Source organism: Mustela putorius, unplaced genomic scaffold (genome assembly GCF_011764305.1).
Source record: "Mustela putorius furo isolate JIRA1106 unplaced genomic scaffold, ASM1176430v1.1 tig00003853_pilon_pilon_pilon, whole genome shotgun sequence".
Taxonomy (NCBI): domain Eukaryota; kingdom Metazoa; phylum Chordata; class Mammalia; order Carnivora; family Mustelidae; genus Mustela; species Mustela putorius.
In genome coordinates this window covers 78,433,899-78,460,361 of record NW_025422005.1, presented here as the reverse complement: position 1 = coordinate 78,460,361, position 26,463 = coordinate 78,433,899, and the positions used below count along the sequence as shown (strand labels likewise).

The 26,463-nt window shown below is 37.9% G+C and overlaps 1 protein-coding gene across 1 annotated transcript in view; it reads left to right on the top strand.

The window, feature by feature from the left end:
* The window catches only part of DIPK1A (divergent protein kinase domain 1A), a 124,190-nt gene that overhangs the window by 84,233 nt on the left and 13,494 nt on the right, over positions 1–26,463 (top strand). Inside the window, exon 2 of the mRNA XM_004752592.3 lies at positions 7,668–7,802. Within this exon, the coding sequence (XP_004752649.1) occupies positions 7,668–7,802 (135 nt within the window). The remainder of the gene's footprint in view (positions 1–7,667; positions 7,803–26,463) is intronic.

Genomic DNA, 26,463 nt, shown 5'->3' with positions numbered 1-26,463 from the left:
GTTATAAAGCAATAGAAAATGGGAACACTTGGCTTTCTTAACCTGTCTTTCTGCCTTGGTATGTTGAAGAACCCATGACTGAGTTCATTTGCTATTGCAAATGCTAATATTCCTTGTGTGTAGAGTGCTAATCGAGGCTACACTTCCTTAACACATGCTTTGTACAATGCTAGCTGTCTTCCTGCTCATAAGGAGCAGTCAGGAGACTTGTAGATCCTTTTGATATATTTTTAAATTGGTGTGCTAAGCACCTATGTATAAATATGTAGAGTTTTTTTTTCTAATTTAAAAAGTAATATATTTATTATACATAAATCTGTATAACAGAGAAGAAAAATAAAAATCATTCATGATCCCACCACTCCTGACATTTTGAGATAACTACCCTTGATAACTACTCTGGTTTATTTCCTTGCAGTTTCTGGAGTCTATTGGTGACTTTTTCTCTTTTTTAAAAAGCAGAATTGGGAACATACCATACATGTTGTTTTTGAAAACTGATTTTTTTCACTTACTGTATCACGAATATTTTCCCATACTTTGATACTTCTTTGAAATAGTAATGTACCATTGAAACTAGCCACAGACTTAAGGATCACCCCATGCAATTAATTCCCCAGGTGTTCTTGTGTTTTTGATGCTGTCAGCCCCTAAAATAAAAAATATGAATCAGCATTCAGAGAAAATGTGAAAATTATTCACTTCGTACTGGAATTTTGTTTCTACAAGAAAATCAAAACACAGAATATGTGCATGCAAATAAAACCTTTAGAATTTAGATCAAGGAACAACTAGGATTCTTCCTGTGAATGTGAAAATTCACCTCTTAGAAAGATGAAAAATGCTAAAACAAAGAAACAAAAAAACCAAACCTCTGACCAGTAGACTAATATTGTTGTATCACAAGGAATTCTCTAAAAGTTTTGTCATAAAAATAAGCATTTTCATGCTCAAGACAAGCTGGGGAGCATGGACATTTTTAGAACCTTTCTTTTCAGTATTTTTAACTTATAAAAACCCAGAGTTTTCCTTGTTTGGAATGACATAAAAGGTTTGTGTGTGTGTGTGTGTGTGTGTGTGTAATGTTTCTTTGAATATCATAGCCACCTTTTGATGTTTGTGAAAGTTAACACTAGGATAGTTTACATTTGGTACATTTAGACATTTTTTTCTTTTTTTTTTTTTTCATTTTATTTTATTTTCAGTGTTTCAAAATTCATTGTTTGTGCACTACACCCAGTGCTCCAGGCAATACGTGCCCTCCTTAATACCCACCACCAGGGGCGCCTGGGTGGCTCAGTGGGTTAAGCCGCTGCCTTCGGCTCGGGTCATGATCTCAGGGTCCTGGGATCGAGTCCCGCATCAGGCTCTCTGCTCAGCGGGGAGCCTGCTTCTCTCTCTCGCTCTCTGCCTGCCTCTCTGCCTACTTGTGATCTCTGTCAAATAAATAAATAAATAAATAAATAAAACAAAACAAAAAAATAATACCCACCACCAGACTCACCCATCTCCCCCTCCGATTTCCCCCAACTCACTTCTCCTCTCCATCTCCCAGTGTCCTCTGTGTTATTCCTCATGCTCCACAAGTAAGTGAAACCATGTGATAATTGACTCTCTCTGCTTGACTTATTTCACTCAGCATAATCTTTTCCAGTCCTGTCCATGTTGATAAAAAAGTTGGTATTCATCTTTTCTGATGGAGGCGTAATATTCCATTGTATATATGGACCATATCTTCTTTATCCATTCTTTTTTTTTTCTTTTCTTTTTTTTTAAATTTATTTGACAGAGAGAGAGATCACAAGTAGGCAGAGAGGCAGGCAGAGAGAGACGGGAAAGAAGGCTCCCTGCCGAGCACAGAGCCCAATGCGGGGCTTGATCCCAGGACCCTGAGATCATGACCTGAGTTGAAGGCAGAAGCTTAACCCACTGAGCCACCCAGGCGCCCCTTCTTTATCCATTCTTCTTAATGGCTTCCCAATAGCCCTCCAGCTAGTAGTGAGATACCCTTTTAATAAAGGTAGAGGATCGGGACGCCTGGGTGGCTCAGTTGGTTAAGCAGTTGCCTTCGGCTCAGGTCATGATCCCAGCGTCCTGGGATCGAGTCCCACATCGGGCTCCTTGCTCCGCAGGGAGCCTGCTTCTCCTTCTGACTCTGCCTTCCACTCTGTCTGCCTGTGCTCTCTCTCGCTTGCTCTCTCTCTGACAAATAAATAAATAAAATCTAAAAAAAAAAAAAAAAAAAGGTAGAGGATCTGTTTATCTGCATGTGTTGTGGTATACAGTAAATATTTACCCTATTAAATAGTTTCTTCATATTTCTGTTTATTATAGCTAGCACTATTTTCAAAAGTACTATCACTATAAATAGAATGTATTTAAAGAAAAGGGTAAGAGTTATATCTGGGGAAATTTATCCATAATTTTTACTCTAGTTTTCTCAGCTAGATTAGTCCTAAATATGCAGTAGAAGTTAGCTAGCTACAATGTTGTCAATATAGCAATAAGGGAAAAAATGTTTTAAAGATTATTTTAGAGTAACTGGTAATTGAAAAACTTGAATAAAAAGACAAACACACATCTCAGCTTTTTCTTTAGCATGATGAATGATAAAATGATTATATTTGAGTTTGTGCAAGTCATAACCTTTTCAATTTGTTATGTTTTCTGATGTTCAAGTCCACTGAATATGTTAACTAAAATATTTGTGGGTAAAAGTAAAAATATGATATTTTTTCCCTACCTCTCAAAATTAAGAATCTGTGTAGGGAATAGCAGTAAATTAAATGGGTCCTTTATATGTTTTATATGTTGTTGTGCTTTATATGTTTACAGAATATGTTGAGTATGAAAAAGATAAGCAATGGAAGTAGCCTTTAATTTTTATGCGTTGCCTCTTTATACCTGTTTTTAAAACTTAGTGTAAAATTATTAAAATAAGATCAAAGGTGTTCAAGTTTCTTTTGAAATAAAAAGTTATCGCAATGAGATCAAACAATATAGAAAAGAAAAATCATCACCATTCTTTAGAGTGGAATTGGTAGAGAAAGTTTGTTTCATTATTTGTAGATTTGCCATTTCTCATGATTTTTCTCTAATATACTACTACTCATTTACTCTAGTCATAAAGAACTGTTTCTAACTGTTATTTTTCCAGGCAGATATTAAATTTTTCTAATTAGTAGTGGTTGGTGCCCTAAGGACTAATTGAATGTAAAATAAGAACGTAATACAATTTTGATTCTTTCCATTTTTGGTTTCATTTTATAATGTAACTGTAATGCAAAATTTCTCACTCGTACCACTACTGACATTTGGGTTAGATAACTCCTTGTTGTGGGAGGCTCTCCTGTGCATTGTCAGATATTAACATCATCTCTGGCTTCTACCCACCAAGATAACGTGGCACTCCCCTGTCATGAAACAGTGTCACCAGACATCATTGCCAGGTGTCTCCCAAGGGCCAAAAGTAATTCCAGTTGGGAGTCACTGCCATAGTATATTTACTAAAATTCTTATTAGTTTTTCAGGAGTAAAATTGGAAATAAAGCAATGTACCATTAGTAGCCGGGCACAAAATCAGAACAGAAAAGCGGCTAGGCAGTATTTTGGATAGTTCAGCATAAATAAAAAGATCAGAAGCAGTAAGTTCATTTCTTAATCTAAGACTGGGTTGTCTAGGTAATTGGTACAGAACAGACCACTGGAAACATTTTAGTGATTACCACACAGGGAAATAAAATTAGTTAATAGCCAGAGATGTCATTTGTGGCTGTTTTTCTTCAATCATTATTCTAAAATGTGAAGCAGCAGGATCTGCAGATATTAGAGGACACATGAAGGTCCTTGTAACGATTTTGTATTACCCCCAGATCACAGTGATTTTCCATGGAGTGCTGGAATAAAAATACCTTACTCCTTTTGTCATTATGACTACAACAGGTGATGCCCAGTGCCCTGCTGGTAACACTATTAATCTAACTTCCCTTCCAAAATTTTTGGCATTCGGTATCATGACAAGCACTCAGCAGGCAAGCCAGTTCACAGGGTGTTTTTCAGTTTAAACATATGCCAGAGAAAATTTAAAAATGTAGCTATTTGAGAGAGAGAGAGAAACAAAATGATTTCAAATTTTATTAAATTGAATATGCAGGAGAGAGAAATATACAAAAGCCTTAGCTGCCTACATGTGTTAAGCTTCATATGCATTTGAAAGCATTTTACGGTAGCTTTACTAAACATGTATACAAAAACCTGAAGGAAAATTATTGATAGAGGGCAGTTAATATCACGAGACTCCTTGAGGTAGTGTCGAGAAGAAGGTAAGATAGGACCAGCCTGGATGCTGGGCAAAACCCTACTCACTAGGTCTGTGTTGTTTTCCTGTTCTCTGTCACATATACCTGCTGTAGAGCAGGGCAGCAAGAGGAAAAAGGAAATAGTATGTCTTCCCTGATTCTTTTTAAAATGAATTGAGCTAATCTTGTTTTAAAGCCCTGCCTCAAGGGGCACCTGGGTGGCTCAGTCAGTTAAGCCTCCGACTCTTGGTTTCAGCTCAGGTCACTATGGAGATCAAGCTTCACATCCATTCCCCACATCCCACTCCTGGCTCAGCATGGAGTCTGCTTGGGATTCTTTCCCTCTTCCTCTCCCTCCCCCTCAGCTCCTCAGCCCCATGCATGGTCTCAAGTTCTTTCTCTCTCTCTCTCTCTCAAATAAATAAATAAATGAAATCTTAAAAACAAAAACAAAACCCTGCTTCAAAAAATTCCTATGTTTATGTTAGATTGTAACATAAGTAAAAGTAAAATCATGCTATGCTGTGGTCCTTCAGGTGACCCTCTGAACTATTGGACCATTGTACGGTATGGTAGATATATAATTTGTTCTTGCCACTGGAGATTTTTTTGTTTTGTTTTATCTTAGAGAGAGACAGCTCAAGTGTGAGCATTGGTGGGGGTGGGGGATTGGTGGGAGGGGCAGAGGAAGAGGGAGAGAAAGAAACTTAAGCAGGCTCCATGCCGAGTGCAGAGCCCCACACAGTTTGATCTCAAGTCCCTGAGTGGAAATCAAGAATTGGTCGCTTGGGGCGCCTGGGTGGCTCAGTGGGTTAAGCCGCTGCCTTCAGCTTGGGTCATGATCTCAGGGTCCTGGGATCAAGTCCCGCATCGGGCTCTCTGCTCAGCAGGGAGCCTGCTTCCCTCTCTCTCTCTGCCTGCCTCTCTGTCTACTTGTGATTTCCCTCTGTCAAATAAATACATAAAATCTTAAAAAAAAAAAAAAAAAGAAAAGAATTGGTCGCTTAACTGACTGAACCACCCAAGCGCCCCAGTAACTGGAGATGGTGGTAAAATGCCTAGCAAAAGGCAATAACAATGATAGAGCAACCAATAAATAGCAGCTGAATGAATGTATGGGAAGGAGGTGTCTTGGTGTCAAAGTATGCCTTATTGTATAATATAAAAAATTTTACATCAGTAGAGAAAAACATACACAAAAGAAGGCATGCCCCCATCACCCATCTTGAAAATTGTCAACTCATGGCCAATCTTGCTTCAAACATACCCCACCTATTTTTCCTTTCTCTGTTGTTTTGAAGCAAATTACAAATACATCACTTTATTTATAAATATTTCAATGTCTGTCTCTAAAATATCAGGGCTCTTTTCTTTAAAAAATTACATTATCGTGCCTAAAAAATTGAAACAATTTCTTAGTGACATCAGGTGTCCTGTCTTCAAATTTTCAGTTGTCTCATAAATATCTCTTTTTTTAAGTTTTTCATTGGAATCAGGACTCAAAAAAGATCCACAGATTGTGATTATTTTATATATTTATTAAATATTTTTTCGTTTTCAGCTTTCTCCATCTTCTCCTTCTTTTCTCCCATATCATTTCTGTTGTTGGAAAACTGGGTTGTTTGTTTCGCAATGTTTTCCATAGCCTGGAGTTTGCTATGTCACTTACTGAGGTATCACTTGTATTTCCCCATCTCCTGTATTTCCTGTAAACTGGTAGTTGGAGCTGAAGACTTAATCAGATTCAGATTCAGTTTTCTTTTTGCAAGTCCAAGAAGAAGGTGGTGGCCAAATCACAGTGACAGCATCCTTGGCTTTTTTGTTCAGTGCCATGCAAACGGATTCAGCTAACATTTGTTGGGTCTTTTCCATGTGCCTCACAATGTGCTTATGTTCTATAGGCATTCTGTCATCTAATCATATTTAAGCTTCATAATACTGGTACATATCAATTTTTGTCTGATGACTAGACTCCATCCGTTAGTAGGGTCAAGTGATCTTAAATGTCTGTCAAACAAACCCTTCAGTGTGCACCCCATTGTCACTTATGTGATTTAATTCAGAATTCTGCACGAATTTTCTTTTACTGGATTTGTCTAGAGCTATACAAAAAGAGTTTGCATTAAAGGGATTTTTTTATATTTTAATACTAAAGCTCGAAGACCTGTCACTTCACTGTGAATTCGTTGTACTCAAGCTTTTTGGTACTGGAATTCACCATCTGTTAATCTCACAAAGACGGATATCTAAATCGCAAAAAGGGCCAACAGAATTCAGTCTTTTCCTTTGCACTCATTGTCTTCTGCAGGTGCACTTAGGTCCCTTTCATCTCTCTCTGCTTTCTTTGCATGCTTGCAGGGCTCACAGTATCCTACTGTTACCCAGTGTGAGAAACTGGCTCGTGATTTTAAAAGCAAAAGTAGCTTTTCATTGTTTGTTTACATATCTATAATTTATTCTGTTCACTTAATCTCCATAGCCTCCAAATTTACCATTTATAAAACCAGACCCTTGGAGATCCAGACTCAAAAAATAAATGTCCAATTATCTTGACCAACTGACACTTTCGAAGATTAAACTGTTTGATATGTTGTTGATGGGCGGAGAAAAGACAGTAAGTAACCGGCCCAAGTTGTAATTAGATAGCAGAGAACTGGGAGCACAACAATGCAAAGAGGATCCCATTGTGTAGCTTTCCAAGCTGACATGCAAAGAGAAGGTTATTCTTTATATATCCTATCCCTTCTTTTCCAGTCATTTTTCCTTTAATAGCTGTAACAACATTCTCCTCAAGCTTCCAGAGTACCTATTAGGTGAAGCATTTGGTTGAATGGAAGGAACAGAAAGCCTTGGTGCATAGACCGAGAAATAGGAATGAGCAGTTGGCTTCCCTATGAGACATTAAACAAATAGCCAAATTCTCCGTTCTTATTTCTTTAAAACAAAATTATTTTTATGCTGATTATCCATGAAGAACTTGAAGATTCTTACTGGAAATCGTCTCCTGTAAGCTCGTAGTATGTAGGAATCGTGTCTCTCTTTACCTGATCTCACAAAGTGCCTGGGGTAGCGTGGTACAGGTGCTCGTGCTTCCTAAGTAGCTTTCGATGCTGGTGGTATTTGAAAGGTTATACATTTTAAAGAGTATTCTGTTCCCTTTTCCCTTGGCAGGACCAAGGAGCTTCTTTTCTGAAACCAGTGCTGTTTGGACTCTGTGAAAGTACACTTTGTTCTAGGAGAATTGGTGTGTGAAAGCCTAGAATATATATTGAGTTCTTGCAAGAAGGGGAGGGGGGGAATCATGTTCTAGGACAGTGAATGCTGACTTGGTGCTGAATGAATGATTGTTATTTGCTCTTTTGCTCACAGGCTCGCTTTTCATATGTGCGGATGAAATATCTTTTCTTTTCCTGGTTGGCGGTTTTTGTTGGAAGCTGGATTATATATGTGCAGTACTCTACCTATACAGAACTATGCAGAGGGAAGGACTGTAAGAAAATAATAGTAAGTATTCTTGATTTCCTAGTATGTAGAAAAACTATATTAATAATATCTTATATTTACATCTTATATACTTAGTAATAATTGTTTTCAAAAAGTAAAAGTTAATTCGACCTTAGAGTTGTATTGAACTTTGTAGCTTTTTGATGTGGCCAAGTTAGTAGGAGTGTTCCACATCTTGAAAAACCTACATTTCGGAAATCTAAATATATAATACTAGATTTGTGTGAGAGCATCCTCACTACAGACAGGGATTTAAAAAAAAATACATATAATAATTTAGTTTACTCACATCAGATGAGTTTTTAAATGTTTCGTGTATGAAACTATTATTTACAGGCAATCTTACTGGAACACATCTTCTGAATAAATGGAGTCATTCTCAAATATCAAAAAAGGACCTAAAAAACATAGTATATATTTAGTATTTATTTTCTGTCCTAATGATTGGACACATCTCAGGAAAATTGCTCTATCAGTCTAAGACCTCTATCAGTCTAAGATTTCTAAGTGATTATTGGTTATACATTTGAGGATCTGTAAATTTAGCTCCTTATTTTCTTCTAATATCTTCTGATATAGATAATATTAAACCATTGCATCTAAGAAATGTATTTTTGATAATGATGATTGTTGGGGGGGTCCCAATTATTATAATTTATTAAAGATTCTATAATTATTAAGTAGTTACTCTTCACCTAGGCCATTGGTGCTAGGTATGTGCATATAACTGGGAACAGGCTGTCAGGACCATAGGAACTTAGAGCCCAGGAGGGAAGAAAATGAATACAGTAAGGTAGGATAATGATTACAATAGCAAGTGTTATAGGAACATAAGACAGGGAGACCTGAAGCTTTCCAAAGTTCTAAGGAAATGAATATCAGCTTAACTCTAGGCATTCTCAATTAAGATAAAAAATTATTCCCCAGGAGCATTACAGCCTCATAAGTAGGCAAGGGAGGAATTACTGGTCTAATAAGCAGGGAAATGAATTAGTAAAGATGAGTCCCAAATCAAGTTCAGAGGCGTCAGTCTTATATGTCCATTTCAATTGGCCGTCCCAGATCATTAAGGAATTTTTTTTTAAGATTTATTTATTTGAGAGAGAGAGAGAGCAAGGATGGGGAGAAGCAGCAGGCAGAGGGAGAAGCTGGCTCCCCGCTGAGCAGGGAGGCTGACGCAGTACTGGATCTCAGAACTGCAAGATTTTGGCCTGAGCTGAAGGTGGACACTTAACTGACTGAGCCACCCGGGTACCCCCAGATCCTGGAAGGATTTTAAGATAGAAACCTCTGGGCCAGAGACAGTGTACTGCATACTGGTCAGAAACACTTGAAATAATACTATGAAAGTCCCCCAAGCCCATTTTACAAATAAAGAAATATGTACACCTGAAATTAATGTAACATTGTATGTCAACTATGCTTTAATTAAATATATATAATATGTATATATGACTAAGACAGAGAATTTGCTTGTTGATAATGGAGCCAGAATTTGGTCCTAATTCTGCTTCTATATAAAGCTCAGACTCTTTCTGCTACACTATGTCAGAAAAGACTAACAAGGGGCACCTGGGTGGCTCAGTGGGTTAAAGCCTCTGCCTTCGGCTCAGGTCATGATCCCAGGGTCCTAGGATCGAGCCCTGCATCAGGCTCTTTGCTCAGCAGGGAGCCTGCTTCCTCCTCTCTTTCTCTGCCTGCCTCTCTGCCTACTTGTAATCTCTGTCAAATAAAAGAAATAAAATCTTAAAAAAAAAAAGACTAACAAAATTATAGTTTAATAAACTAGGAAAAAAAAAACCCACAAAACTCACCTGCTTACCTTCAATTAAGAAGAAAGAAGCAGGGGTTATATAATCAATTATAATAACATAAAATAGGGGTGTTTTGGGTTGCTCAGTGGGTCAAAGCCTCTGCCTTCAGCTCAGGTCATGATCCCAGGGTCCTGGGATCGAGCCCCACATCAGGCTCTCTGCTCAGCGGGGAGCCTGCTTCCCCCTCTCACGCTGTCTGCCTCTCTACCTACTTGTGATCTCTGTCAAATAAATAAATAACATCTTTAAAAATAATAATAATAATAACCTAAAATAACCAAAACTATTCGAAATGTCTATTTTCTCTTTTTCGAGGGCATTTTTCTCAAACTAGGTTTCTTGGGATACATTAAAAAGTATCCCATGGATAAAAGCTTTCTGCCATCAGATATATTTGAAAACAGCAGGTTAAACAAAGATAAATAGGTGACTTTACTGAGGACTTCCCAAGATACTTAATATATTAATATGTACTGTGCATCTCCAGAAAAAGCAAATATATTTGATTAGGAAAAAACTTCATCCCACCACAACTCCCAGGAAGACCTATTAGCATCATCTGGTGATGTTAGAAATTCTGTAAAAAGAGATTAAAATAAAATGAAATAGGTATGCTTTTATTGTGTATTAATACAATAATATTCAAATTATAAGGCATATGATGGTGAATATTCTGTTACAAATGAGTTATACTTATGAAGTTATTTTTTATTTTATTATTGAAATATTTTTCATGATTTTTCCAATAATTTCACTTTATAAGAAATAGAAGCAGAATTCTAGCATAATTTAATAATTCTAACATAATAATAACTCTAGCATAATTTAATGGTTATCTTACTAAAATTTGAAAATAATGAAAACATTTTCTGAGCCTAAAACATATCTTTCCCCTGAGGCTGGCTTTAAAAAAATTTTAGTTTCTCTGTATTTGGGATTTATGTTCTTAAAACTTAACTAAAACTGGTAATATTAAGATCAGTAGTATTAAGATAGTACTAATATTTAATAGGAATTTTGTGTTTAGAAGTAGAAAGCAAGCAGAAAAAATATTTCTAAAGTATACATTAAAGCTTCAAAGAGCTGACGAGATACCTTGTGAGGAATTACTTGGTCAAGATCTGGGAGAGGATATGGTTTGAGAAAGGTGAGCCTAGATTTGGTGACTTCGTTTGTCTGGGGTATATGATCTAACATAGAGTTTTATGGGGCTAAGTAGATCAAAATCTAGTTCAGGTCCTACCAAGAGTAGGACCTTGGTACACCATGCTGTCAGTTGACACCCTAAAGAGCAGAACCCCAACAGTAAAGGTGAACTAAAGGGACCTCAAAGATGTGAGCTGACTTTTGGAGCCTCTTTTTCCCTCAGGGTTGTTGCTGATACTGGGCATTGAGCAGAGGTCTGAGAAACAGGACTGTATACTGGGAGAGAGCTGCTGTTGGGGACAAGAAATTAGCAAGCTTTTGTAGAAAAGTAAAGGAGCCTAAAGCATACAGCCAGTTATCCTGTTGGGATATTTGCCAAATCCTAGGGTTTTGCAGAATGGGAGGCTAAACATCTCATCGGAAAGCCTTTGAAAAGCAGAGCAGACATTTTGGCAGTCACACAAGATACAGCCTAGAGTTATGAACCTGCCAATGGGGGGACACCCCAGTGAATTCCCAGGCTCTCTATTAAAAACCCTAGAGGGCTATGCTCTTGGAATGGAGATCAGCCAAAAATAGCTTAAACTTTACCAGAGCTGCAGCCCAGCCTCCATGCAGCACAGTCCCTGGTTGGTGATCAGCTACCATTCTATCTGTCTACTCAAGGGAAGGGAAACACTCTCTGGAGGCACTGTGTGAAAAACCAGAGGACATGGCAAAAGACAAGGTGACATGATCAAAAACCAAGAGATAAACATGGATGGTAGAATCAGATCCACAGATGATCCAGATATTGGAGTCATCCAAAAAGGATTTAAAAATAACTGTGTTTAAAAAATAAAATTAAAATAAAATAAAATGTGTTTGGGTTCAAGTAAATAGGAACAAAGGTAAAGAAATTAAATAAAACAATGGATTTTATTTAATTGAAATTATTGAAAATTGAATTGAAACATATTAAGAAGAATTAGGAATTTACAATATGGTAGTTCCTTAAAAAGTTAAATAGGGAATTACCATATGATCCAGCAATTGTGCTTCTAAGTATATACCCAGAAGACTTGAAAGCAGGGACTCAAGCAAATATTTGCATACCAGTGTTCATAGTAGCATTATTCACAACAGCCAAATGATGGAAACAACTCTAACATCCATTAACAGATGAATGCATTAACAAAATATATGTAATATTACTCAGCCTTTAAAAAGAATGAAATTCTGATGCATTCTACAATATGAATGAACCTCAAAAACACAGTGCTAAATGATATAAGCCAGACGATAAATGACAAATATTGTATAGTTCCATTTATATGAGGTACACACAATAACAATTACATAGAAATTGGGAGAATGGTAAAAGGTGTTAAAATGTTTAAGATTCTTGGGGCGCCTGGGTGGCTCAGTGGGTTAAAGCCTCTGCCTTCAGCTCAGGTCATGATCCCGGGGTCCTGGGATCAAGCCCTGCATCGGGCTCTCTGCTCACTGGGGAGCCTGCTTCCCTCTCTCTCTCTGACTGCATCTGCTTACTTGTGATCTCTGTCTGTCAAATAAATAAATAAAATATTTTAAAAAGAGAGAAAAGAAAAAATAAATTAAATGTTTAAGATTTTTTTTTTTTAGATTTCATTTATTTGACAAGGAGATCACCAGTAGGCAGAGAAGCAGGGGGATAGAGAGAGAGAGAAGCAGGCTTCCTGCTGAGCAGAGAGCCTGATACGGGACTCGATCCCAGGACCCTGAGATCATGACCTGAGCCAAAGGCAGAGGCTTAACTCACTGAGCCACCCAGGTACCCCCCAAAATGTTTAAGATTCTTATCATATAGCTGAGTAAGGTAAAAGTATCAACCAGTTAATATCAACTAGTCTATTCATATCAAGTAATTAATAAAATGTTCCTCAATTGACTTTAGACTTTGTTGACTGAAATATGCCTATTGTTATTTCTAGGATGTATTCTGGAATAGATAAAGAATATATCATCTCCAAACTAATAAGGAAAAATGGAATAATAAAAGAATATTCAGTCCTAAAGAAGGCAAGAAAGTAAAGAAAAAGGAACATATAAGCAGTAGAAATAAAAATACATAACAAGACAATATGTGTCTCAAATTGAATTCCCTGGGAAACATACTCAGAGACTGAGATTTGCCTGCAGGATATTTATTGGGATGGGCTTTAATATTAATTATTAATTAAGATTAATATCTGTGGGGAAGTGAGGAAACAGGATAAACCAGAGAAGTTAAACTGCAGTACAGTGGTAACAAAGACCTCAGTTGATTCTACTGGGACTTTGGAACTGGAGGTAGCCTTGGAAATGTCCAGGCATTTATACCCTGTCACTGGCCAGTCATTGGATACAGTTTTCTATCCTCTTCCACCCTCTCTTAAGGAGACATGACTTTAGGTAAAGCTGTATTTTAGGACTGAGGACAAGTCCCAAAGAAAAATTCAGCTGTCAGCTCTTGACTACTTACATGCCCAACAGCTGAGGGAAAAAATGCCCCAGTTCTAGACAAGATATGGCTGACTTACCTTGGCATTGGCTGTAGTATATTTCTACCCAAATCTGTTGGTAATTACATTAAATGTAAATGGACCAAATGGTTCAGTTAAAAGGCAAAGATTGTCAGATTGTACTAAAATTATTTTATTTTATTTTATTTATTTATTTGACAGAGATCACAAGTAGGCAGAGAGGCAGGCAGAGAGAGAGAGGAGGAAGCAGGCTCCCCACAGGGCAGAGAGCCCGATGTGGGACTCGATGCCAGGACCCTGGGATCATGACCTGAGCCAAAAGCAGAGGCCTTAACCCATTGAGCCACCCAGGCGCCCCTGTACTAAAATTTTTAAAAAACTGTATTATAGTTACAAGAGACACATTTAAAATATAAAGATGCAAATGGATTGAAAGTAAAAGAATAGGAAAAAATTCATGCAAATTATAAAAAAGGGGGATGTTTAAAGGAAAAACCAAAGCTATATATATTCATGTAAGTTTTATATTACACAAACTATACCTCCTTTTAAAGTCTAAATCAGCGGTACCTGGGTGATTCAGTGGGTTAAGCCTCTGCCTTTGGCTCAGGTCATGATCTTGGGGTCCTGGGATCAAGCCCCACATCAAATTCCCTGTTCAGAGTCGGCTTTCCCCTCTCTTTCTCTTCCTGCCTCTCTGCCTACTTGTGATTTCTGTTTCTCTCTCAAATAAATAAATAAAATCTGAAAAAAAATAAAGTGCAAATTAGCTCTTACTGGTGTGAAATGTAATACTTTTTTAAATTTGGTTCTCCTATGTTTTAGTTTTACAGTGTCTGTCTAAGTAATTGTCTGGCCTTTTCACAAATGTTGGCAATATCCACACATACTTTTTTTGGTTCTGGTAATTCCTGTTATGAAATGTAGATTCTAAACTGATTTTCTTTCTCCGTCTATATTACTGCATAGACTATTCTCCTATTTAAGTGGACCGAACTAAACTAGAGCATATAATAAGATGGCTGATTTTCAGTTTGGATATAAAAATATAAAACTGCATTATCTCAAAACCACATTTAGCAAAAATGTGCTTGCCAAAGGATTTTTAGTATCCTGTGTATAAACTGAATAGATTTATATCAGAATCCTCAATTTCATCTTTATGAACTAAGGAAGATTGTAAAGAAATACAGAAGATCCCAAAGAGGCCCTACAAATATTTCTTGCTTAAGTTTAACAATGTGGGTTCTTTCCTTTCCTTTGTAAGTTGGCAGTTTGACTTTTAACTTTTTTCTAATTCTTTTTTTCCTATCTTTAATCATTTAATACTTATTTTTTAAAAGATTTTATTTATTTATTTGACAGACAGAGATCACAAGTAGGCAGAGAGGCAGGCAGAGAGAGAGAGGAAGGGAAACAGGCTCCCTGCCGAGCAGAGAGCCCGACGTGGGGCTCGATCCCTGAGATCATGACCTGAGCTGAAGGCAGAGGCTTAACCCATTGAGCCACCCAGGTGCCCCTAATACTTATTTTTAAGATAACTACTATCACATAGTAATGATGTAAGAAATATTTTAGAAGAATTTTAGAAGAAGTATCAGTCAACAAGTATTTTTTGAACACCTACTACACTTCAACATGTCAGTCATTATTCTAGATGCTGGTGATATAATGGTAGGCAAGATTTGCAGAGTCCATGTCTTAAGGAGCTTACATTGTTTTTTTATTTTTTTAAGATTTTATTTATTTATCTGACAGACAGAGATCACAGGTAGGCAGAGAGACAGACAGAGAGAGAGGGGGAAGCAGGCTTCCTGCTGAGCAGAGAGCTCAGTGCGGGGCTCAATCCCAGGACCCCGGGACTATGACCTGAGCCAAAGGCAGAGGCTTTAACCCATTGAGGCACCCAGGCACCCCAGGAGCTTAAATTCTTGTAGTGGAATATGTATAATAAAAACAAAAACAAATAAACAAATGACTTCAGGGACTAAGAAGCATAATAACAAAGGATGTAATAATAGCAATATTTTGTAGACAATGGCTAGGGCATGCTACCTTAACCACAGTGGCTGGGAACGCCTTCCCTGAGAAGATGGCATTTTGAATTTGAACCTGATGGGAAGGAAGCAATTGTATGAATATCTGGAAAAAAGCCTTTAAGGAGAAAGAATAGTGAGTAAATGCCCAAAGAGGAGAGTTAGAGAGGGGAGGTTAGAAAATATGGTTGGTTTCATGAATTTTATAAAAATCTGTTTCGTTACTTTAGTCATATCATGTATATTTTAAGACCTTGGATATTGAAGGTACAATTCATCAAGTAAGGAGAACTTCTTGATAATAAGCAGCTCAACCATATTATGTTAGTCTATTGGAAAAATTACTAGGCTGGACTCAAAGCACAAGACTTACCCTTTCTTGTGATGTACTTCTTGAGTTTGAGTAAGTGACTTCATTTCATTGACTTCTGTTAAGTCCACTGTACATGTAGGGAAACTATCCCTGCTTGCCTCACCTACATCATAGATTTTATGGAGATAAAGGAGAATTGAACCAGTGACGATGGCTTTCTTCACTGAATGGTACCTGACATATCTATTGAATATAAAGAAGCTTCTTTGACTTGATTCTATTTGGCCCAGGGCAAGTACCTTAATGTTGATGTCGCTGTAACTATAACATTGTAATTCAGAAATTTCCCTAGAAGATTGCTATGACTGTCCCATTCCGAGCATTACCTCCAAGCTAAATCACTGTGTAGGAGTTAGATGTCATAGGTGATCAACAGAGTGTGATAAGCAGTTCACTTGTGTTTAAGAATCCTGGTCTGTCTTGTCCTACATAGCATTTCTTGTCTGTATACCTCTGTCTTTCCCCCCCTCTCTCCATTTGCAGGCGAGGTCATAGCTATTGTGGTGGGTAAGAGCAGAAGCACTGGAATAATGGAACTTCATGTTTGAGCCCTAGCTTTCCATTCCCTAGCTGGATAACTCTGTCTTAGCCTGTGTGAAATGGGGGTTAATAATACTGTCTGTCTCACCTGGTAGTTGTGAGGATAAAATGAATTCGTCTACTGAAAGCCTTAACACTATGCTTGACACAAAATAAATGATCAGTGAATCATCATTATTATAATTTTGCCAAGCATATGCCTTTGAGTCTGACCTGAGAAGATAAGACATACACAGAACATTATCTAGACAGTTTAAGTTGTATTAGTCAAGGTTCAAGCCAAGAAGCAGAGCCCATAAGAAGTATATATTAAGAGATTTATTATTTAAGTTTTTATTTACTGTTATTTGTTAACAACATGGATGGACCTCGAAGGCATTATGCTCAGTCAAATAAGTCAGAAAAACAAATATTGTGTGATCTCACTTATATGTGCAATCTAAAAAGTAAAACAACAACAATAACAGGAGAACAAGCTCATAGATACAGAAAACAGATCAGTGTTTGCCAGAGGCATCAGACAGCAGGGGAGACAAAGTGGGTAAAGAGTATCCAGAGGAACAAACTTCCAGTTATAAAATAAGTAAGTCATGAAGATATAACATATAGCAAGGTGACTACAGTTAACAATACTGTATTGTAGGGCAGCCCCTTCAGCTTCCCTCCTCCTTGGGAGCTTTGTACTATCACTTTGCTATCGCTCAGTAAACCTTGCTTTGCTGCCTACAAAAAAAAATTGTTGTACACCTTAGACTAAGATAATGTTATATGTCAGTTATATCGAAAGTTTTAAAAAAGAGATTTACTGCGAGGAGTTGGCTTACCCATTTACGGGGGCTGGCTAGATGAGGCCAAAATCCATAAGGAGTGCTGTCAGGGACAGGCCAGACCTCTTGGGCATGGACTGTAGCTGCTGTCCACAGACAGCATTTCTTCTTCTTCATCATGGGAGCCTCAGTAATTCTTTTAAAAAGTCCCTTTAACTAATTGAACCAGGCCCACCCAGATTATCTAGGATCATCTCTCATTAAAGTCAGTTGATCATGGGGGCACCTGGGTGGTGCAGTTGGTTAAGCATCTGCCTTTGGCTCAGGTCATGATCTCAGGATTCTGGGATCGAGTCCCGCATCAGGCTCCCTGCTCAGCAAGGAGCTTGCTTCTCCCGCTCCTCTGCCTGCCGCTCCCCCTGCTTGTGTTTTCTCTCTCTCTCTCTCTCTCACTCTCTGTCAAATAAATAAATAAAATGCTTACAGAAAAGGCCAATTGATTATGCACTTCAATTATATCTACAAAAACCTTCACAGCAACACCTAGATTATTGTTTGCTTTGTTAACTGAGGACTGAAGCATAGCTAAATTGATACATCCAAAGACCATTGATCAGATTAAAATGGTTTCTTTGTTTATACCAGAAATAGTTGTACTATGCAAATGTAAAAAAAGAAGGCTTCAGTGATCACAGAGATCACTGTGGGTAGAATAGCAGAGAGAGGCTTTATAGAGAACATAGAATTTCTGTAGGCCTTAGAAAATAGAAAGGATTTGGATAGGCTCTCGAGGAGCATCTTTCTCCTTTTAATTACAAACCATGCTTGCTTTAGTGCTTTCATCATCTTTCATTCCAAAGAGCAATTTGCTGACCAACATTATATATGAGAATTCCCAGGACCATGCAGTAGTAGCCACTGAACCACAGCCTTGGTTGTTGGGCCATTTGGCTGCCCGTAAATAAGCATATCTTCCTCTTTTGTCTTTTTATAGTAAGTTTTAAAAACAAACTTAGAATGTTGATCAAATCAAATATATATTTCATATAAATTATGTGCTATGTGTGAATTGGTCTAATTGAGTAATCAAGTATATTTCTCATAATTTCAACATTGGAAATCACTATAGAACATTACTATTATTTACCTGAGATGTTTTCTCTAACCAACAGATATAATTTTTATTAAAAGGCATTGTTGTGGGCGCCTGGGTGGCTCAGTGGGTTAAGCCGCTGCCTTCGGCTCAGGTCATGATCTCAGGGTCCTGGGATCGAGGCCTGCATTGGGCTCTCTGCTCACCAGGGAGCCTGCTTCCCTCTCTCTCTCTCTGCCTGCCTCTCTGTCTACTTGTGATCTCTCTCTGTCAAGTAAATAAATAAAATCTTTAAAAAAAAAAAAAGGCATTGTTGTAAGGTTAATGGGCATAAAGCTTGATTTATTTAAGCTTCCAGGAAGCGAGGAGCCAAAACTGGAATTAATTCTATACATCATACATTGATTTATAATTTGAATTTAAGTTTCTTATGTTCAGGTTTTAATAAGAGTATCATATTTCCATAGTCACATCCATTATTTAGAGCTTGATTCCAGTGAAATGCATAATAGCCTTTTAAAAAGTAGGCTTTTGAAACGTGGAGAAGGAAATATGGTGGGGGGGAGTGTGTATCCTGGGAAGCCAAGGTTAACTTGTGGAAGTTGTAAGCACTGAGAACAGTGTTCTGCTCTTCTTTGTTTAAAGGCAGCTTTCTCTGAAACTGAGGGCAGCCACCAACTAACCCTAATTAGATGTGCTTGGAAGGATCTATTTTTTCCAGTTTGCTTTCTTCTTTTATCCACCAAGCTAATTATAATACATCGTATAATTCATTGTACATTTTCTCTGATTATAGAAATCACTAATTCACTCATTTCAGCAAGTCCTATTTGGTGACTAACCTTATAAAGAAATTTTGCACCATTTGACTGTGTAGTTTGCTGTGTTCTTTAAAAAAGAAAAATAGATTGGGGGAAGGGAGAGAAATTTTTCTTCTATACAATGTTCAGGACAACATTGCTTAGTAGTGATATTTCTGGCATGTTCCCATATGATTGAGAGAGTTTGTTTTGAGGTTCTGTCTGGTAATAATGATGAATCACCCACTGCCATTCTAATGAACCTTTGTATTACATGAGCACATGCTTTATACATTCATTCATGAGAGAGAGAGAGGGAATGGGAGAGGAGTTGAGGAAGAGGGAGAGAGAGCATCTTTAGCAGGCTCTAGGCCCAGCGTGGAGCCAGATGTGGGGCTCCGTCTTATGACCCTGAAATCATGACCTGAGTGGAAATCAACAGTCGGATACTTACCTGACTGAGCCACCCAGGCACCCCTTTTCTTTTTTTGTTTTTTGTTTTGTTTTTTCCTTTAGAGAGAGAGTACATGCTTTAACTTGGAAGCAATAAAAAATGAAAGAGCCCCTAAATTTTATTACAGTCTCTTTTAAGATCTAATTTCTAGAGACAATTGTTTGTTGGTTAAAACAACTAGCTTAATATGCACTAAATTTAGCAATATTGGGAACTATGGTTTTAATTAGATAGTAGTACATAATTATTTCATTTAGCTTTGCATTTGCTTAGGGTCAAAATTATTATTTGACTCTAGAGGTTAATTTTGTGTTTTAAAAAAAAAAGATTTATTTATTTATTTATTTATTTATTTATTTGACAGAGATTACATGTAGGCAGAGAGGCAGGCAGAGAGAGAGAGGAGGAATCATTTTGGAATCATAGCACCCCTCATTTTGTGCTATTATCTTTTGTCTTTAAAATATGTGGGATGAATCCACTTGGAACCTACTATTTTCAGAGTAAGCTTAATTTTTTCTTTTTAAGAAAAGTATCATTTTCTTCTATGCCAGTTTGAGTTAGATTGCCAATCTCTTCTTGGTGAATTTACAGAAAAATATTTCCTAAACAAGTTTATTTCAAATCTTAACAGACAGGGGCGTCTGGGTGGCTCAGTTGGTTAAGCGACTGCCTTCAGCTCAGGTCATGATCCCACATCGGGCTCCTTGCTTGGCAGGGAGTCTGCTTCTCCCTCTGACCTCACCCCTCTCATGCGCTCTCTCTCTCTCTCTCTCTCTCAAATAAATAAATAAATAAATAAAATCTTTAAAAAAAATCTTAAAAATATAAGCCCTTTTTAAAGAATAATGTTAACTGGTTATAGCAGCATTTCTGGTGTCCTGTGTGTGTTATGGGGCACTCTCTTGTATCATGTGATGGTCACTGTAATCCTGAAACACATGGTCTTGTTACTATTAGCATAATTCTGAGAAGCAGTAAAGACACTAAGGGTTAAAGCCAGTTTAGAAGAAATGAACCAACAGTTAAGCATCATGTTATTTTAGTTACGTGCTTACCAGTACTTGCTAGAATGGGCAGATACAGAGATAAGACATGTCCCCACCCTGAAGATGCTTACAGACTAGTAGAGGATATGGAAAAATAAACAAGAAGCTTGTAATTGAGACTGGGAGTAGAGTTGCTAAATTTAGCAAAACAGACAAACACAAAAACAGGATGCCCAGTTAAATTTTATTTTAAAATAAACGGTGAATTTATTTTTTGCATAAGTATATTCCAAGTATTGCCAATAAGCAACTAATAATTTTTCAATATAAGCATGTCCAATGCAGTATTTCACGGGGCAGTCCAACTGAGAACATCCCAGAAGACTTTCTGGAAGAGGTTATATCTTAACTGGATTTTGAAGAATAGACCATTATAAGCAGTAGGAGGCATGTGCATAGCTACAGAGATAGGAAAGAATGCTACATTCCAGGAAGTGCCTGGCCAGAGCAGAGAGCCTGAGGAGCAGCTTACGGAGGTCCCTTTTGCACAGTCAAAATCATAAAGCCCACGTATGTCCTGTTAAGGAGTCTGCCTTTTATCCTCAGGGCAGTACAAACAAAATCAACAGAAGTTTTCTTTTCTTTTCTTTCTCTTTGTTTTTATAAAGATATAATTGTTTATTTGAGAGAGAGCACAAGGGGTGAGAACACAAGTGGGGGGTGGGGGGTCGGGGGGAGGAAGGGGACAGCAGGGAGAGGGAGACTCAGGTTCCCCACTGAGCAATGAGCCCTATTTGAGGCTCAATCCCAGGACCCTGGTCCCAGGACAGACACTTAACCAACTGAGCCACCCAGGCACCCCTTACGCAGGGAAGCGATTGGTCAGATACAGGTTTCAGAAGAATTTCATCAGTTGTGGAGGGTGGGTAGTTTGGATCGGAGACATCACAGGCAGGGAAACCAGTTTTACGGTTGTTACAGTAATACAGGCACAGAGAAGTCAGGGCTTAAACCATGGCATTGGTGGTGGGAATGGAGGAGAAGAAAAAGTTTCAAGGCTATTAAGGAGAACTTTGATTGCCAGCACTCGGTGACCAGTTGAGGGGAGAGGGGTGATGAGGAAGAAGAAGTTTAAGACAACTCCATGTTTCTTCCCTCAGATACATGGGTGGATGATGGCACCTTTTAATAAGGTAGAGAATAAAGAAAGATTAAGTTTGGATAAGAGGGAATAAATGTCAACAGCAAGCACAGACCACTGTTTCTGGGAGCTCTGCTGGAAATAGTTGGTTTTAGTTTGGTTTAAATTCTTTAAAATTGTGGTAAAATATACATAACATTTATCATCTTGGTTGCTTTTGTTTTTGTTTGTCATTACCTTTTTTTGCTTTATTGATGTGTAATTGACAAAATTGTAAGATTTTTAAGGGTATAATGTGATGATTTGATAACATTCTGAAAGGATTCCCTCCCTTGAGTTAATTAACACCTCCCTTACTTCACGGATTTACCTTTTGGGGGACATGGGGGTGAAAACATTTAAGTTTGGCTCTCAACAAATTTCATTTATACCATACAGCGTTACCTGCTCTAGTCACCATATTATACATTAGATCCTGATACCTTATTCATCTAACTGAACATTTATACCCTTTTACCAGCCTCTCCCTATTTCCCATACTCCCCAGCCCATGGTAACCACTTTTCCGAGTTTCACTTTTTTTTTTTTTTTCCTTAATTCCACATATAAGTGATACCATGTGGTATTTGTCTTTCTCTGTCTGGCTTATTTCACTTAGCATAATGCCCTCCAGGTTCATCCATGTTGTCACAAATGACAGGATTTCCTTCTTTTTTTAAGCTGAATAATATTTCATTGTATGTGTGTGTCTGTATATATCTGTGCACACATACCACATTTTCTTTATTCATCATTAGACACTTAGGGTTTGTTTTTTTTTAATGAGTCAAGTTCTTTGTTTTGGGTTTTTTTTTTTTTCCCCCAAATTTCTCTTTAAATAACATCTTTGCCTCACATGGGGCTTGAACTCACCACCCTGAGATCAGGAGTCTCCTGCCTACCCACGGAGCCAGCTAGGTGTTCCCACTTAGGTCGTTTCTGTTATCCTGGCGGCTGTGAATAGTGCTGCAAAGAACATGAACAAATATCTCCTTGAGATAATGATTTCATTTCCTTTGTATATACACCCAGAAGTGGAATTGCTGGATCATATGGTAGTTCTATTTTTAATTTCATAAAAAACCTCCATACTGTTTCTCACAGTGCATTATAACTAGTTTTAAGCGTCCAGTTCAGTAGTGTTAAGTATATTCGTTGTTGTGCAACCAGTCTCCAGAACTTCTTCATCTTGCAAAACCAAAACTCTATACCCATCAAACAAGAACTTCCTATTTCTCCTACCCTTCAACCCATGGCAGCCACCATTCTACTTGTAGTTTCTATGAGAGTATCTACTTTAGAAACCTTTAAAAAGTGGAATCACACAGTACTTGTCTTTTTGTGACTGGCTTATTTCATTTAGCATAATATACTTAGGGTTCATCCATATTATGGCATGTTTCAGAATTTCCTTATTTTTTAAGGTTGAATAATATTCTGTTGTAAATATATGCCACATTTTTTTTTAATCCATCTGTTCATTGATGAACTCTTGGGTTGCTTCTGCCTTTCAGCTGGGAATTTTTTAAAAATTTTCTAAAGATGTTATTTATTCATTTGAGAGAGAGAGCATGCACAAGTAGGGAAAGTGGGAGAGGGAGAAGCAGGCTCGCTGCTGAGCAAGGAGCCAGATGCGGGGCTAGATCTCAGGACCCTGAGATCATGACCTGAGCCGAAAGCAGACACTTAACCGACTGAGCCACCCAGGAGCCCCTGGAATCTGTTTAAAATTGACCTCATCCAGTTTGGTTATGCATACTCCTTAGATTCTGTTTTGAAAGATAATGGTAGCTACTGAAAGTGTTTGATATCAGTGAGTATTAACTGATTATCCCACACAACCTTATTATTAGGTTATAATGAAAATGATTTCTGGCAGACATTTAGGTATTCATTCAGCACATAGTTAATTGTAAGCAGTCAGAAAACCTTCCATATAATCAGTCTGTAAATTTATTAAAGTTCTAATTCTGTCCTTTTAGGTGTTCTGTCAACTTGCATGAAAGATTTACTCAAGGCAGAAACAATGATACTCCAGAGGCAAGCTTCTATTGCCCTCATAATTAGCATCAGGCAACTAGAAATTCTGAACCAGTGATTCTCAAAATGTGGTCTCTTTGACCAGCAGCATTAGTATTGCTTTGAAACTTGCTCCAAACGCAAAGTTTCAGCCTCTCCTAAAACCAGATGAGTCAGAAACTCTGACAATGGGGTCCATTTGTCTCGGTTCTAACAAGACTTTCAGGAGATCTGAAGCTCCCTACAGTTTGAGGATTTCTGTTGTAAAATAATTAACTCTGAGTACCTCTCCAAAGATAAAGTTTGTAGCTTCAACTGGTTCTTTTACCCCCATTATGAAAAGGTAAGGGATATCCTGTATTTCAGCCAATCTACATATCTTAAATACCTTCAATTTCACCAATGACGGTCCATTTCTAACATTCACTATGACATTTAACAAGCTACAAATGTTACCAATATGACCCTTATTTACTAATTAACAAAATCCCAGAAATGGATCAATCTTGACTAGGATGTGGACGATAGAAGCATGTGTAGTAGTTGCCTCAGAGCACATACTTCTTTATTACCTGATTAGGACTCTCTAGCCCTATACATTCCTGGACTATAAACACACAAATACCACACTGTGTCTGCTGAAGAATTTTGAAGTACATTAACAACATTATAACAGAAGGGGAGGAGGGAGTGGAGAAGGTTCTTGTGTGTGTGTGTGCATACGTGTGTGTAAGGAGAGGAAGAGTGTGCGATGAGCACAATTAATGGCTGAGAGGAAGAATTCAGGGAAGAGGGAAAAAGAGATGTTGATGATACAGTGAGAGTGCAGAGAATGGTGAAGATTAAAGTAGCTGATGTGAAAAATAAAACAGCTGATGTGGGGAATTGGAGAGGGCGCTAACTGGACTTGAAGAATTTTCAGGCAACCCTACTCTCCTGTTTTTTCCTAAGGAAGAATTGGCAAGAAAATAAATCTTAGAAAATGATTTAAAACCTAGGATTTGGGGCACCTGGGTGGCTCAGTGGGTTAAGCCTCTGCCTTCAGCTCAGGTCATGATCCCAGGGTCCTGGGATCGAGCCCCACATCAGGCTTTCTGCTCTGCAGGGAGCCTGCTTCCTCCTCTCTCTCTGCCTGCCTCTCTGCCTACTTGTGATCTCTCTCAGATAAATAAAGAAAAAATTAAAAAAAAAATAAAACCTAGGATTTATACATCTGTTCATTGTTATTGCTCTTTGAGATACAATTTTCACAGTTCACAGCGCCAATGGGTTTTGTAAAATGTAGCTAAAGAGTGCCATCTTCTGGTACTACCAGGTATGTGCAAACAAAGGCAGGATGTATGATCGAATCCTCATAGCAATAAAATCTCACCACTGGAAAACCTTTAATATTTTCTGCTGAGTATCCTATTGTAAAGTTGAACTTCTTTATAACCTGTGTCTTTCTAGTTAGGAGATCAGATTACTAGCAATGATTATAGTTTGTGTGTATGGCCTGCCTGAAAAACAAAGCTGTATGTGGCCAACCATACTTTTCATATAAGCATATGGGAAATTTGCTTTTGGTTAGTGATAGAAGCCACAAGTTGAAGAGCCTGTTCTTTGTGACTACCTCTTTGATGCAGGGTTGGCTTGAAGACTTAGCTCAAAACAGGAATCTGATTCTTGTAGCTGAATGTCAGACTTGTCTTCACTGCTTAACGATTAACTAATAAGATACTAATTTAGTCCTTTTTTTTAAAATGTTTAATGCATTATGGAAAAGTATTAATTTTATTCTTAGTAATGTTTTAAGATCGAAACTATATTTTTAATCATAGTTATTTGATAAGCATTTACTGAACATTTAAAATACTAAACTCTGTTCTGTGTGCTAGAAAGGGGAGGTTCAAAGATGAATATGACCCTGTTTCCGCCTTTGAATCACCTTACTTTCCACCAGGGAGGATAACATGAACATAAATGATGTTAGATTTGGGAATATAAGGAAAGAAGAGAGGAACGATGTGGGGTCAGGAAGGAAATATATGGCCTCCAGATTATGGATGTGGTGGAAATCTTGACCTTGGGCAGGGTTATGAGTAGAGTGTTCCTCAAGATTCAGGAGCCCCCCCCCAAAAAAAAGAAAAATAAGATTCAAAAGCCAAAGATTGGGACATTTGAAGCAAATAACTCTTTAAGTCCTATTCTAGAAGCTGTTCATAATAGAATGTGCTCTTTTTGCATAAATACTCAGAATAGAGTTCATTTATTCATTCATTCGACAAGTACTTTTTAAGCACAACTGATCATGCGTCAGGCAATGTGCAAGTCCCAGGGAAAAAATAAAGGTGGAAGTCCAGTCCCTGCTTTGAGTTGCTTGTGCAGAGGGAATGAATGTGACCAGAGTCCCTTTGTAGGAACACTGTGGATGGGCATCTGACCCAGCCATTATTAAATCTGCTATACGTGCTCCTCTCCAAAATTAAGTAAATCTGATTCTTTTACCTCAATGGTTAATTAAAACCACAAGCTCTGGAGTCAGACTAACTGGCTTCAGATTCCAGCACCATGACTAACCTGCCCTGCAGATTCTTAACCTCTCTTAACCTCTCATTATCTCCATAAAATGGAGATAATGGTGGGGCGCCTGGGTGGCTCAGTGGGTTAAAGCCTCTGCCTTCAGCTCAGGTCATGATCCCAGTGTCCTGGGATCAAGCCCCGCATCAGGCTCTCTGCTCAGCAGGGAGCCTGCTTTCCCCTCTCTCTGCCTGCCTCTCTGCCTACTTGTGATCTCTCTCTCTGTCAAATAAATAAATAAAATCTTTGAAAAAAAAAAAAGAGTACAGTTCAGTGGTTCATAATTTACATATAACCCCCAATGATCTTCCTAAATAGTGGCCTCCTTAAGACCCACCACCCATCTATCCTATTCCTCACCCACCTCCCTCCATCATCCCTGTTTGTTCTCAATAGTTAAGGGTCTCT